At 36.7% G+C, this 15,214-nt stretch overlaps 1 protein-coding gene across 1 annotated transcript in view; it reads left to right on the top strand.

The window, feature by feature from the left end:
- LOC104500485 (WW domain-containing oxidoreductase-like) overlaps nucleotides 1-11,090 on the top strand; it is a gene marked incomplete at both ends in the record, with an annotated part of 23,064 nt that extends 11,974 nt beyond the window's left edge. Inside the window, one exon of the mRNA XM_010144137.1 lies at nucleotides 10,984-11,090. Within this exon, the coding sequence (XP_010142439.1) occupies nucleotides 10,984-11,090 (107 nt within the window). The remainder of the gene's footprint in view (nucleotides 1-10,983) is intronic.
- Between the last annotated feature and the right edge of the window lie 4,124 nt (nucleotides 11,091-15,214).

The raw sequence follows: 15,214 nt of genomic DNA, 5'->3' as shown, positions 1-15,214 counted from the left end.
AGTGTTCCTTAGAAGTTTTTTATTTTTTTCAGGTTATGCTGTCTTTGTTGCCTCCTCGTTCCTTACTCCTTCTCCAAGCAACTCTATCAGCACATTCTCTAATTGGCTATCCTTTATTTTTGATATCTAAACTCAAGTTCACAAAACTCATGGGCCATTTTCCTCTTGTGATGATTAGTCAAGAAGCTGCCTTTGTGCCAAAAAGTCACTGTTTAAAAGTTTGTGAGGAGGATCTCTAGTTGTCTTCTGACACAACCAAATTGAAGAAAATATTATATTGTGTATTCAGAGATCCAGGAACTGTCAGAGGTGCTGGTTATGTTCCTCTTCTGCCCTTGGCAAGCATAAACAGCTTATCTTGCTTCTAAACATTTGTATGTTGATCTAATCTGTGGTCAGAGGGATAGAGACATAGACTTCCTGATTCTGTTATTTTTGTCAGGTGCTTTAAGCACTTGTCTCCTGCAAAACAGAAAGTTACTCATCCTAAAGTCTAGGGAACGTAAGGCAGAGGTATGCTCTATACTGACATATGATATAATTTGATGAATAAATATAACTTGCTAGACTTTATACACACAAACTAAGATGTGGTCATTTAACTGGGGTACTTGTCATGGACAAGGCAGACTGAATATGAGATCAGGAATTGTACAGCAGTTGTACAAGATCTGCGTGATCTTGAGTGAAGTATTCAACACCAGGTTCTGCCTGTCAGAGGTAGTGCTTTTTACACGGTAGTGGTGCAAATTGTGACTCAAGATTTGAGAGTACAGTGCTGTTTGAAAACCAGGAGGTTTTAGAAACTTTATTATGCTTGTTCACCTGGCAGTTTTTCCTGTTTTACAGAGGTAAAGTTTTGAAGGCATATGGAGTTTTGGATTTAACATCTGCTTCCCCAAAGTGGCAATGTCTAACTTCCTGGAGGGTGAAAAAAATTGGTATAGCACATGCAGCTGGAATTGGCCATTTGCTTTAGAAAAAAATTGACACTGAGCTCTTGGGTGGGTTGCTGGTGTTCCAGCTGTTAGCAGGTAGACCTTAAAATGTCATCTAAATAAATACACATTAACATAGTTTTGGTGTGGGAAGATGCATGGTATGTTTTCGTGCCCTTCTTGAAAGTGTGGCAAAGAGGTCCTTTTCCCCCTCCTCCCCCCTCCATGGCCTTACATTATAATTTAATGACTTCTAATTCTTGCTTGTTTTCCATTCTCCTTACTTTTGTGTGTAGACACTTTTTGTTAATACTGTTCTTATTCTTCATCTTTTGTTTCAGAACTCCATCTCCTGCCTTACTTTGTATGTTGGAACCACATGATGGATCATTTGAGTTACATAACAGCTTCCCATCTCCCTCTTTCCTTCGTAGTTTAAAGTACGCCCAAAAAGTTTGCCAGTGTTGAACCTTGGGAGGTTGGTACCGATCCTGAATACCATGTAATCCAGAAAAACTAGAATTTAAGGAGATAACCAAGGACTGTATAAATTCCCAAAGCTCCGTGTCGTGTCTTCTTGTCTTGCCCTTTGCTAACTGTCTCTTACCTGCTGTTTTGATTGCTTGCACTAGAAAGAACAATGAACTGTGTTTTCCCAATATTCAGGTCTTTTCACAGCATCCTAAAATGACTTTTGTGTTAAAATCTTCCTCTGCTGCTTAACTAAACAGATAGTCTTATGTTGCCTAAACACAGGGGTGGGCAGTGACTGCCAGAAATCAAGTAGTGGTTTTAATTTTCTCATCTATTCCTTTCCTTGTGACAGAAATGGTGACCTCTTTAGAACAGGGCCTAGCTGTGTATCTTTGATTTGCTAAGACATCTTTTTTTGTAACCTAAGATGTGAGCTGTTTAGGACATAACCTTGTTTTATTATTTATCTGTAAAACGTCTAAAAATCTTTCACTGTTTGTGTAACTGATATAAATAAATATTACCTTTGTTATAAGAAAAAATTTGGTCCAATTTATGTTGTAGTACTTTCTCAGTATCTTTACATAACACTGAGTATTTCTCATGGAATAACTTGGGGATTAAAGCTTGGAGGATCTAGCACTTTAGCTGATAGTGCAGTATGTCTTTTAATAATTCTGCCTTGGATGAAGTATTCCTCTCTATTAAATTTACTACTTTTATTAACATTGCACTGTTGTACTTGCCAAAAGGAGACTCAAAACGTGCAGCTAATTTTTTTGTTATGTTTAATTAGGGCTCAGCTCAGCAGTACAGAAACCGATAATACTGTTGGCTTTCAGAAGAACAGAAGTGTACTTGAAAAGAAACTAGACAACTTCTGGCTTTTTTTTCTCCATTTTTGCTTTGGTGGGAAAAGCTGTTGTGTTGCCTAAAGCTACGGCTGATGCAAATCGCAGCTTTAGAGAAGGAGAGTTTGCCAATCCCATTTCTCTGAACTTGGAACTTTTTTTTAAATATCTGATTAAAAAAAAAAAAAAAAGCCCAAGAGAGACAGTTAAAGATAAGTTTTAAATTCTCTGGACTTTTCTTCTGGTTCCTTGAGTAAGCTTCTATAAGAATGTATATTAAAAATAGCAACAATAAGGGGGGAAGAAGCCTCAAAGTTTTGCAGAGGTTGAAAAAAAAAAAAAACCATGCCCCTCAAAACAGCTTTCAAAACCTAGTTGATACTGAGTATCTAATCAGAGTTTTTATAAAGCAAGTTATGAAAGCTTTCAACACTGGCACTTTTCCAGAACACTGGAAACTTACTGTTGTAAGTTTTGTTGCTGAGCTTCTCTTCAACTTTCCTCAGCTCTGCTATAAAATCGTGATGAAGCTGCAGTAGTGTGTATAAGCCTATTGTTTTTCTTTCTTAATGTATTCAAGTAATGGTATTTATAAGTAGACTGGCTTTGTTTAAACAAACAAACAAAAAACCTGGTCACTTATCCCACGGTGACTGAACATTCAGGAATGATTACTTGCTGGGAAATAATGTGCCCTAAATGTCACGTCAAATTTGACCACTCGGCTCTCATCTAGATTTCATTGAGATGTTGGTTTGATGTGGACTTATCGTGGGCAGATTTATTGTTTTCTGCTACTCTAGATTTCAGTTAAATGTTGATTTTGGAAGTTTTTATTTGGCAATAAAAATAGAAGTAGTGTATTAACTGTAGTCTTAACAAAAACGTCTTTTATCCCTTATGAATATAAACATGTAATTCTGAATAATTTAGGTTTTTTTACTAAAATTAGGAATATGAGTCATCCTAAAATGAGTTTGTTCATTTTGAGACAAAGTTGGTAGCTCAGGTTTAAAATGTATATAGCTATTTTTGTTTGACTCTACTTTGTAATAATGCATAATACTTTTGTCTAGAAAATGTGAAGTTGTGTGCCAGGTTGCTGTGTATTCAGACGCCTGTCTTCCCCCATGGTATGTTCGCTGTTACAAAGGAAAAAAACTTACATGCAAACAGAAAAATAAACTCTATAATAAATTCTCCTTAAACATTAAATTACAAAGCTGACTGCTAAATTCTGATGTTTTTTAAATACAGTAATTGATTTGTGCTAGGAAAACTGGCTGACTCTTGCAAGAAGCCACGCTGTCATGTTTAAAGACAATCAAAAGTGAACATGGATTTATTCTATGCTTGAAGAAACACTGAAAATAAAAGGTTTGGAGTAATCTTCAGTTGCAGATGTGATGCTAAGATGTGACTAGTTGTGTTAATTTTTGCAAATGATTTTAGTATTAGTAAAATGCCCCTCTGATAATGTCCGTTGGACTGATACAATACGCTTTAAAAAAATGTTCAGGAAAAATGTGTTTGGGATTGGTTAGGAGCGTGAGTCTGTAATTTAATAGATGAAGAAAGGCAAGGTGAAACATGAAGGTTGAGGCTTTTTAAGGTTTGAGCTTAAGTAACTCCAACTGCTTCATTGCTTTTCTCTCCAGCACATTGGAATCCGCTTTACTCCTTTTCTGAGGAAGTTGTTGAATAAGAAGATCTGATTCATTATCAGTGGTGTTTAGGTCTTCCAAGTTGAAATAAATCTAGTGATGTCTAGGAGACAAGTTCCTTTTCCATTTATATGTAGTTCTCCTAGGTCCCAAAAAAATCAAACACCTAGTCTGTTTGCTGAGGTGCAGCTATTGGGATGAGAGTCTGTTCTGGATTATAAGGAGGATTTGCTGCAAATTCTTGAGTGTTTAACCTTTTCATAACTCTCCTCCATAGTAGAATTGGACTTAAATTGCATTTTATGTAGATTACATGTTTGCATTTAAAAAATAAAAGGTATATATTGTGTGAGAGTTCTGCTCTTAAGGTTTTTCTCATTCCTTTTGATCTAAAACTCAGGTTAACCCTTGATCCAGGAAAGATGTACAGTTTTATCTTCAAAGCGAAGGGTGTTTGAAGGGAGTAACATCTACCAGGAAAAATATTTTTCTGATACTTTTATTACTTCATTTAAAAAAATGAAAAGAAAATCAAGTATGATTTGAATGATGATTGGATGTTGCAGATGAACTTTCTGATGGTTGAGTAAAAATTGTGCCTTTTCAGAATGCAGAGGGTTTAAAAAGATGCATCCATGTTGGCCTCTGGTTTGATGGCTTAAAACTGCCAAGACGCTGCTGGTTCTGTGCATGCCGCAGGTTTTCTGGGGGAGGTGTTGGATTTGTATTGTAGAAGCGCACTGGCCAAACAGCGAGAGTATTTTTCTTCTCCCAAATACCTTAAACCAAAATAAAATTGATGTGCCACGTATTCTCATACACTTCCTCTTGAACGTGTGTGAGAAGTTGTGTGTTGGTTTTGTGGTGTGTTTGTTTTTGCCTTTCACTCTTTCTCAGCTGTAACAGTGAAACGACTTTACAGAATATTTTGTAAATCACTGAAGTTTTACTTTGTCATAGGGCTTTTTTTTTTTTTTTTTTTTTTTTCTGGAAGGATCCCAGAGCAAGGAGACCAAACCCCCAAGAAAATAGCATCCTTCTTTTTGTTCTCCGCTGTATTACTCCTGCCTGAAGGAGGGAGTTCCCTTCATTAGTATATTTGTATACTATCAGAGTTTGAACTGAAAGTCCTGAACTAGTGGCGATACTGTCCCTGAGTGCAAGAGGCTAGAAAGTGTTTTTTCACCTGTATTTAGTGCTGAGAGTGTTTTAATTAAGGTTTCATGCTTTATGGATTGCAGAATTAATTTTAAAAAGCTGTTGCTTTTAATTTATGAGGGTTGTATAAAATTATTGATCCTTCCTAAGAAGAACCAAATTATACAAATAAAAAACTTCCTATTCATTAGAAGTTTGATTTTATTTTTTTTTACTTGCAATATCATAATACCATCTATGGAAAAGAAATTGCTCTTCCACCTACTAGTTTATCAAGGAATGGTTTTGTATTTATCAAGGAATAGTTTTGTATAAGTCTCTTATATTAAAATACAAATATTTCCCAACCCCCCGCCTGATCTATTCTGAAAATTAACTTGCTTCACTCTGCAAATGGGGCATCTCTCTGTTTATAGAAACCCAGTAGATGTTTGCTGCAATTCTGAAAGCGACGTGGCAGTTTGAGAACAGTGTAGCGAGGGGAAAAGAAAAACCTGAACATGGCTGTGAATGTAATATTTTAATGATATAATAGGTTCATGCTTGCAAAATCTGAGTTGGTTTCTGCCGTTCTACAGTCCGTGAGTATTCTGTCAGTATATGAAAAGCCAGAAAGTATGTAAGACAAGCAGGATGAAACTTTTTCACATCCAATTCCGCAGAACACTTGTTTACTGGATCGACCTGTGTTACTGCAGTGGAAGGGAAGGTTTTCTTCTGGACTCCCTTTTACTGTACATTCAGACTGCCTGTGACACAGGGCTCAAGGAAGGCTGGATGGACTCATGACAACTTTAAATCATTAGTCAAGCATGTGTGAAGATGTTTGAGAACCTCAGGGCCTCCAAAGCTGTTAGTGGAAAGGAAGAAGTGATTTTGAAGAAACTTGGTGTGAATAATCCCTGTAGACTTACATTGAGGACTAAGCTGTTTCAAAGAAAGAGCATCCCTGCATGTCGAATGTGTGGTGAATGATGGATCCAAGGTATCGGGAGTGTTCGGGAGAAGGTAGAGAAGCTGAAGAAAACCTTGCTATTGTCTGAAATGGTTTTCAATATTTTCTCATGTATTCAAACTTTCTTCTGTTTGAAATAAAGGAATGGTTTAAAACGTGGAAATGCCTAGTGCAAATTCTTTACAAAATGTCCTGCAATGATGAAGGGACTGCGTGGTGTCTACTTCATTTAAACAAGAAATCACTGAAGTGCTTTTCCACTCAGTGAATCCCTTTGTTTAACAGAGAAGGTTGCACTGTTTGACAGAGCCATATCCTCAGCTGGTGTGTGTTGACATAATGTACTTGTCCTTAATTGAGCGATGCTAACTGCTTGTTAATTGAGACTGTTAGCTGAAAATCTGTCCCAAAATTCAATGGTAGTAGTCAACTGCGGATAGACAAGAATGTGGGAGTATTGAGCTAATCAGTCTTCACAGAGGATGAAGAATGAAATTGAGGGCTGGTTTCTGAGTCTTTCTGAAAAGCATGCTGGAAGTAACAGGCTGAAGGGTTTTACATGGCTGTAGCAAATCCCGTGCGCTTGTAGCACTCTTGTTAGTTCTGCTGCCAGTCCTTTATGTTAGCTGCTGATGTAGAGAGCTGTGCCATAATGTTTATCCGCATGTATGTCTGATTCTTAAACAGGATTTTCACCTTTCGAGTGTCAGATTAAAGCTCATTCAGCTCGAGCAACAGCAGCAAGACTAGTCGGTCTCAGGACAGCCTTGTCTCTTGAGATTTCCAGGGTGATTACTTGAAATTTACTTTAGCTTTATGAAACATTTACTCAACATTGTATTGTATAGAGTGTTTATATATATATTATGACTGCTTTTCCGAAGTGTACGTTATTTAAGCGCGTTGTTCTTCTGACATACTTGGAGAAGTGTGTATCTTATTCTCTGTAATAGGCTGCCCTTGATGCTCAAGTGTATTATCCTTGGCTGGTTTTCTAATGCAGTTGTGCCTGCTTTTAAAAAAACACAACTAGTATATAACGTGATTTTTCTCTAAGAAGATACTCAAGTTTTGAGGATTTTTTTTTTTTTTTTGAGCTGCCTACTGAAAACTGAAGCACAGAACAACCACAGAACAACAATACCTTGAGGCTGGGCAGTTTCCTTCAGCCGCATGTGCTCTTTGCCAGCCGTTGCAGCTAGGCAGACTGTAAATGGCAGTGGTTCTGGGTGGCAGTAGGCTGGGCCATCTGCCATCTCTTTTACCTGGGTTACGTAGCTCTGCAGCTGCAATACCCCAGCACTGCGGTACGGGCAAGAGTCACCACTGGGTGTGATTTGTTTCCTGGAAAAGAAGCCGGTGTCACTGCAGTCAATGTTCCTTCATTGTGGAAGGGCTGTGTCACTGCAAGAGAGCACACTGGTGGGTGCAGGCTCAGGTTAAGTGAAGCGTTAAAGAAATCTTTGGTTCTTTTGGAGTCAGCAGAGCTGCTTTTGTGGGTGGAATTAAGGCTGCTCTGGTTCCTTAATTATTCATGTCTGTAACAGTTATTTAGATTTCTCCTCCTATTTAACCCTATTGTGATTAATTTTAAGGTTTTACTGTTTGGGTATTTATGATTGTGGGTTAACTTTGAGTTATAACACATTCAATGTGGATTTTGATTCAATGTAGTTTTTATAGATAGGCAAAGTTTTTCTTTACAGAATTTAAGTAGTTTTGCACTTCAAATGCTCAATCCTTATCTTAGGCTGAGATTTTAAAATTTACTGTATTTTGAAAATGTGGCTACATTTTGCTGAAGAAATGATTAAATGTTATCGGCAAATGTAGTTTAACACAGTGAATCTGTCAAAAAAAGTTTTCCATCCTGCTAGAATGTTTTATCCACCTGCTTGACTATATGTGACAGGAGGAGGAGAAGAAAGAAGCATTAATTTTTGCAGAAGAAACTAAGAGCTAAAGTTGTAAAAGGACTTGAATACTGAGGTCCTTCCAAACTTGCACTTCAGGTGTTTCAGTTAAAAGCTGCATTCTTCTAAGCTCCTGCATAGTTGTTTCTTAAACTATAAATGTACTTAATTGTGCTTAATTAGGATTTTCAGGTCTATGAAGATATATTTAAGGATGTATATAAAAACACTGCAGTCTCAAGAGTGAGAAAGTTGGTAGGTAGGTCGTACTTAAACCCCAGTGAGCTCTGTGAAAAAGACATTGTTTTACCTCTTGATATGCTTATGTTACCTTCTTGATACATTTAACCTGCTAGAAGATCTGAAAAAATGCCTTACGAGTTATGCTCCACCCAGTGATAGAAAGATGGAGTAATGACAGTTGTGTGCAATCCTGACCTATTGCCAGTAATTCAGTAGTTGAACTGGAACCTCTGTGTGGTTTGGGGTACCTGGATTTGTTTTTCTCCTTTTGCATAGACCTAGCCATTCCAAGCACAGTGCGAGAGTGTTCATGAATCAGTAGCTTAAAATATGTCTGATGGCAACATGCATCGTGTTTAACACTGATCTCCAGTTGGCAGGGAAGGATGAAGGTGGTATTACAATTAACTGAATTTGCAGCATGCAATTTACTTGGTTAAATGTTAATCTTTCTCAGTTTAGTTTATAATGAGAATCAAGTTAGTAACAGAGACTGCAATGGAATTTATTATTTTGCACAGTGTGACATGGGGTAGAGTTAGAAAAACATCATCACGCTTAGCTAATTAAACTGTCAGCTCTAGACCTTTGTATAACAGTGGAAAAACTGTATTCCCAGGCATTCCAAGTAGTTTGTAATAATATGGTAAGCTGGTCAAAATAAGGGTATTTTTTGTGCAAAACAAGCAGCATACAGCTAGCTAATAGTACTCTGGTACAACATGTCTTACATTAGTTACATGAAAAATTCTAGTTAAATACGCTTAAAGTGGAATTAGGAACAGGGGAAATCTCGGTGTATGCTGTAGCTGAATTCATGTGCATGCAATGAATTACCCAGGTAATTAAAGTTGCTCGGTACAATGAATAGCTTTAAAAGAGATACAAGAAAATTGCTTGGACTTAAATACCGTAAGTATGTAATTGCAGAAAATGGTATAAATTTGTCTTGGTGTCTGTTCCTATAATGTAAATTATGTCTGGTGCTGTAACTGAATTTTGTTGCTCCAGGGTGTTTTGGGAAGTGAGACAGCCCATCTTAATAGGCTTTGTGGTAAACAATTTTTAAAAGGAGAACATGAACATGCTTTAAATGTCATAAAGCTAAAACAAACACTTCTCTTTGACTTTCTCACATACTCAAATTGCTGGGCATTTCAGTTTGATTCTTCCTTTTCTAGTTTAAGCTTGTCTAACTGGAACTCTTTAAGTTATGTTATGCTTCTTTCAGATAGATGGAAATTTCTGTCATGGTTACGGTTCTCCTTGGAGATGGGCACCCAGTGATACTATTGAATACATCACAAAGAACTAGTAGCTCACCCCTGATAGAAGCCCGGTTAGTTGCTGGCTCAGTTCTCTGCACTTTATATGCATTCTGCGCTCTCAAGAAATCATCATCTTTTGGTGTAAATTCTCACAGATTTTTTTTCCAGTTAATGAAGTTTACCTTGGACCAACTTCTATGCAGTTTGTCATTAATGAATTGAACAGTGAAACAGTACATTTACAAAGCTTGCAGATGATACCAAAGTGGAAGGCATTGCAGCTCTTGGTGGACAGTTTCATGATTTGAACTGATCTCCTTAAACTGCAGTATAGTCCCAAATTAACAAACTGAAATTAATCTGAAATCTGGTCTCCTTTTAGAAAGGAGAGAAGTGTCCGGATTTAGAACAGGGAAGAAATGATTAACAGAATTGCAAAAGGTTATGTATAGTCATCTGGAAATTCACTGTGAAACTTTGTTCTGTGGATGAAAAAGAAAACCCTGGGGATATAGATTCACGTGGCACTTTAATTGCAGCAAAGTGTGAGCTGCCGGTCTACTTGTTTCAGATTTAGAAAGAATTTTCTTGTAGATTAAGTCATATCAACGAGTTCTGCGAAAGAGGGATTTTTTTCATGGATTATTTTTTCTCTGTATCATCTGGTATGTGCAGTGACCCATTTAGCCCTGTGATACTGTGACCAATACATTGTAGCTGCATGCTATTTGATTGATTATTCATAGTGAGAACAGTTGTGAAAAATTGTTCTTTATATATTAGTTGATGATGGGGCTCAAACCAAGTTGATTTTTACACAGATAATTTAAGGAAAATCTTAGCAAAGATTTTAAAGTATGTGGATAATAAACCATACGTGAACACTACAGATCTCCTTAGGTAGAATCTCATTTTCTAACAATGAGTTTGACAACCCCCTCCCAGAAATGCTTTATCGCTTGGATGGTTCTGTGGTCACTGTTTTTGTGCAGCATTCTCAGATGGGGTGATGTTCAGACTGGAAAAAGGAATAGTAATCTCCATGTGATTTTGATTTTTATTCTCTCACACATCCCGTTGGATGATCCCACCTGCCACAAGTAGTCCTCAGATTGGGAAACCGAAGGCCAAGTGCGCATGTAGAGCTCAGAGCTCAGTTTCAGAATACTCCATCGCTTTCATGTGATGTAGTTTTGCAGCCTTGCTGCATGGCTCATTCTTCAGAGTCAGACAAGTAAGGAGTAAGTATAATCTTGCTCTTCTAGCAGCTGAAGACACCGAGATCCCAAATCTATTTTGCACAAATATATACAATTATTGTTCCAAAGACTTACTCCAGTTGAGGGGTCTACCTTTTTTTTGTATGTGCTCTTGAAAGCTGGGTCCAGGTGACTATCGTAGGCAGTCAGACTGCAGGTAGCATTAGTGCACTTCAGTGCGTGGCTCACCTTTCAGGTCACTTTATAGCTCTGTTTTGTTACTGAGATCGATTTCTGACTAGGAAAATGTTTTATTATAGGTTTTGAAACTGCAAAGTCTCTTGCACTGCATGGGGCACATGTTATCCTGGCCTGCAGAAATACGTCAAGAGGCAACGATGCTGTACAACGCATTCTTGCGGAATGGGTAAGTGAACGCATATGGTGACACTAAGCTGTGTTGTTCAAGATGTGAAGTCTTTTGTGCAGCACAAGCAGTCTAGCTTTTCCATTGCCATGCAAGAATCTAAGGAAGGTGGCGTTTGTCTTATCTTCTAATACCTAATTTAGTCACTGGTATATCAGATAGAGGTTTTTCCCATCATGTGGCTGTATTGGACTGTACATGACTATGGGACTTGACATGCTGTAATCCATGTTACCTGGAGATGCTTTCTAAGAGTGAAAGGTTCATAGGACCTTTCCAGAATGAAAGTATATAACGAACTGAAGGAGAATGTACACACTGATATTGGAGACAGCTGCGGTTTTGCCCATGCTTTTTATGATCTGAGAGTTTTCATGGGATTGTTTGTATACTTTTCGGAACCAAGGATGTTTCCCCTTTTTTCTTTCCAAGTCCATCAGGCCCAACAGCAGAGCTGCCAGACAGTCTGTATCAATGGGTTTTTTCCAACCTGCTTCTTCCCTTTTCTTTCATTTTTCTTCCATTTTGTCATGCAAATACAAGCTCTTTGGTACCGTCTCTTCCCTTGTTTCTCTTTGGTGCCTACCTTACCCCCCTCCCTTTGTTTTCTCCTTTCTGGATCTTCTTAAGGCCCTTAATAAAATCTATTTGGTGTTCTTAATTTATTTCTCCCACAATCATTTACTTGCTAGTAAGGATTGCAGGTTGCTTTTGTCTGAGCTTGCTATGACTGCTGACTTCCAGGTGATGATCTGGTGACACGGTCTGAAACACTTTACTTGAATAATAAGTCGCAGGATCAGATTCTTGGAATTTTATTTCTTTTGTGCTTCGATTAGTGATGAGTGTTTTAGCCTTATTTCCCAAGCTCTGAAAATATTTTGACTGCTCTCACATGATTTGAGAGAGCACTCAGTAGTACTAATATTTACGCAGAAGTAGTCTACAGATAATTATAGTATTTATTAGTGTAAAACAAACAGTGCTTATTTCCAAGTAAGTATTTCCAAATAAGTGATGCTTATAATATTGCTAATTTTTGTTACTACAAATTTCTTCAAGAAACAGTCTGGATTTAGGCCTTTTTGACTTGTCCAGATGATATTAATGACTTGCAGTAAAGGATAGGGAGGGAAAAGTATTTTCCTTTCCCCTTCAATACTTCACATTAAAGATCTCTTTGGTTTTTTTAATGTCAATTCCATGGAATTCCAAGAGAATTCCAACAGGGACGAGCATAGTGTGTGTTGCTTAAAGTTCATCTCTCTTTCAGTAGAAGTGGATTTGGTGATAATTCTGTCTTTTGAATGTAATAGTCCCAGGCCAGCTAAATGTGGCCGTATCAATGTTTTTTTATGTAGCTAAAATAATACAGTATGGAGTACCTTTTATTTTAAAAATATCCCATTACTCCCTTAATTCTAAGCATGTCTCTGAGCACTTTGAAGGCAATGGGAGTTCAGGAGTAGTTGTCTTAATACCTATATTATCTCAGCAAAAGTTAATGAATTGTTAATTGAGTGAAGATCACCAAAGGTCAAATTACTTCAGAAACACTATATTTATTTACTAACAGTTTTCAAATTCTAATTGTTCAGAAAAGAATCCCATCTCTATACCGGGTGGCTGGAGAACCCTCAATGCATCTTTGTAATGGCTTTGTTGTTGTTTATTGAGAGGGACTAATTAACTTTGATTATTGCACTAATATTATGGCACTTTGACAGTCCCTCAGATTTATGACTCTGGGAAAATAAACAAATGAAATGCAGGTGCTGGAGCAGAAAGAATAAGTTATTACTGAACTTTAATTACTTGGAGTGTGTAACCAGGGGAGAATTAGTTGATGAATTACAAGATGCTTAAAATTTACATCAAATTGTAAGCAATCTTGAGGAAAACAAACACAAAAACCTGCCCCAAAATCAGTTACTGAAAAGAGAGACAAAGATTGATTTGATTGATTGATGCTAATATTAAAATATTGATGTAAAATATTAATTTTTAGGTTATAGAAGCAGGAAGTTGTTAATTGAAAATTCTTTCCTGAAATTAAAGAGTTTAAGAAAAATGTCAACAACCTCTGCATACAGTTCAGAGGAATTCTCAATCCGTAGCTGCAACTATGCTGCTATAAACGTCTAAACATCCACAGTATTTTGTCCCCCTTCTTCCTACAAAGACAAAATTATTGACAGGGAATTAGTTTACTTTTCTATTTGGAACCAATGTTTTAAAAAAATACAGCTGTTTAGGATGCAGCCGTACAAAGCCTCATGTTCGTGCTACTCAGGTAGTGTTCTTGGCAACAGTAGTGCTATCTACTTGTTTTATGTTTCCTTGTAAATTTTTGACATTAACTGTCTGAGCCGCACTATAAACACTGTCTTCCTCCAGTATTTTGAAGAGCAGGAATTTGGTGAATATGTTCCTATTCTTGAACTGAATGTCCAAACCCCATTTTTCTCTAAGTTGAATGAACTATACTTTTATAACTAAAAAAACCTTTGCCATATTGAATTCCAGCGTGTTTACATGTCATAAGTGTCCTGTGTTGGTAATAAAATTATATAACATGTCTATTACCAAAAGCAATGAGTATTCTGTGCTGGCTTTTCTGTGGGGAAGTATGCTTTAGTTTAAGGTTTAAATGATGGACAAGGAATATTTTCTTTTTCATTCTATTTGTTGTCTGATGCAGAAGAGAGTTCTGGTTATTTTGCAAAAAGGTAAAATAATTGAAAATGTATAAAGAAACAACTGTTACTGAATTTTGATACACTTATCTAACTGATGGTCTGTATTAACTAAAGCCTGAAATATATATAGAAGAAAACGTGAAATCTGAAGAAAAAGACCCAACCACCACCAAACCACAAAACCCCCCAAAAAGCTGCAAAATCAAAAATACTGTAACGCAGCATTTAAAAATAAAGTACAGCGTATGTAACAGTACTGAGGAAAACCATCCTCGTTCCTTTAGTGAGTCTGTTTGTGACATCCGTATCTGGGATGCCATAACCCGAGCGTCTGCAGAAAGACAGCGATTCTTTGGGCATGTTGTACTTCTAAATAAGTTGTTAGGCAAAAATCCCAGTTTCAATCTGCTTTTAGTGAAAGCTGCAAATCAAGTTTTTAAAGAGAAAATGGGACAGCTAAATGGCTTGGAAAAACCTAATTGCTAAGATTTAGAGAAGACAGGAGGAATAAGGGAGAAAATAAGATTTTTTCAGATTAGCTGCCATTATGTTTAAAAAACACATTCAAACTGATCTTAACTGGCTGTTGGAGACAAATCTAGAAAACTTTGTTTTTAACAGTTTATGTCTGAAGAGCTGTTTTAAAGAGAGTTTGTATAGTTTGAGCCATTTGAGTAGGGATTACCCCTACGCACTCACTAATTACTTTAGATAACTGACATTTGTTTGCAACCTGCAGTCTTCCAGTTATTTTCTCCCTAAACTACAGCAGAATTTTGCTAATATTGCAGATAGAGGATAATTGCGTTATGTAAAGCCTTGTGACAAGTCTTAATGTGACTGGTCTAGCTAGTCTGTCAAATATAATTTTTATAGAGAGGTATAGTTGATTATACTGGTACAATCTAATGTTTTATATACATACAGCAAAAAAAAAAGGAAGAGAAAGTACGTAAAAGAAGCAGATAAAAAGAGAGATCAGTATAGCTGTACATATAATATCTTGAAAATGAATGTTGTTCTGCATGATGATGTTCAATATCAATTTAAAACTGTTTGATAATTTCTTGTTCGGAAAAGAGGAAATTAGAATTCTAGAGTTATGATTCATTTTAATCAGAAATAAATTGTCAAACATAAATCTCTCCTTGAGTAGCGAAAAGGCTTGAAAGGAGCCAAGAAAAAATATCAATACTTTGCAAAGGAGGAATGATTGTTCCAATTCGTAGCTTAATTGACTTTTAAGGCTTAATGAAAAACACTACAGTGCTGTTTGTACACATAGTTGCTTTGACAAACATTGAAATCTATGCTCCAGGAAGAGAAACTAGGTAATTTATTTTACATTATTATTGATATAATTTTCTAAATGTATATGAGCAGAATGTTTGGATAAGACTGCATAGCTCCAGATGTTAGCGGTAT

Source organism: Buceros rhinoceros, unplaced genomic scaffold, assembly GCF_000710305.1.
Source record: "Buceros rhinoceros silvestris isolate BGI_N320 unplaced genomic scaffold, ASM71030v1 scaffold16059, whole genome shotgun sequence".
In the NCBI taxonomy this organism is placed as follows: domain Eukaryota; kingdom Metazoa; phylum Chordata; class Aves; order Bucerotiformes; family Bucerotidae; genus Buceros; species Buceros rhinoceros.
This window is presented reverse-complemented; position numbering and strand designations above follow the sequence as displayed.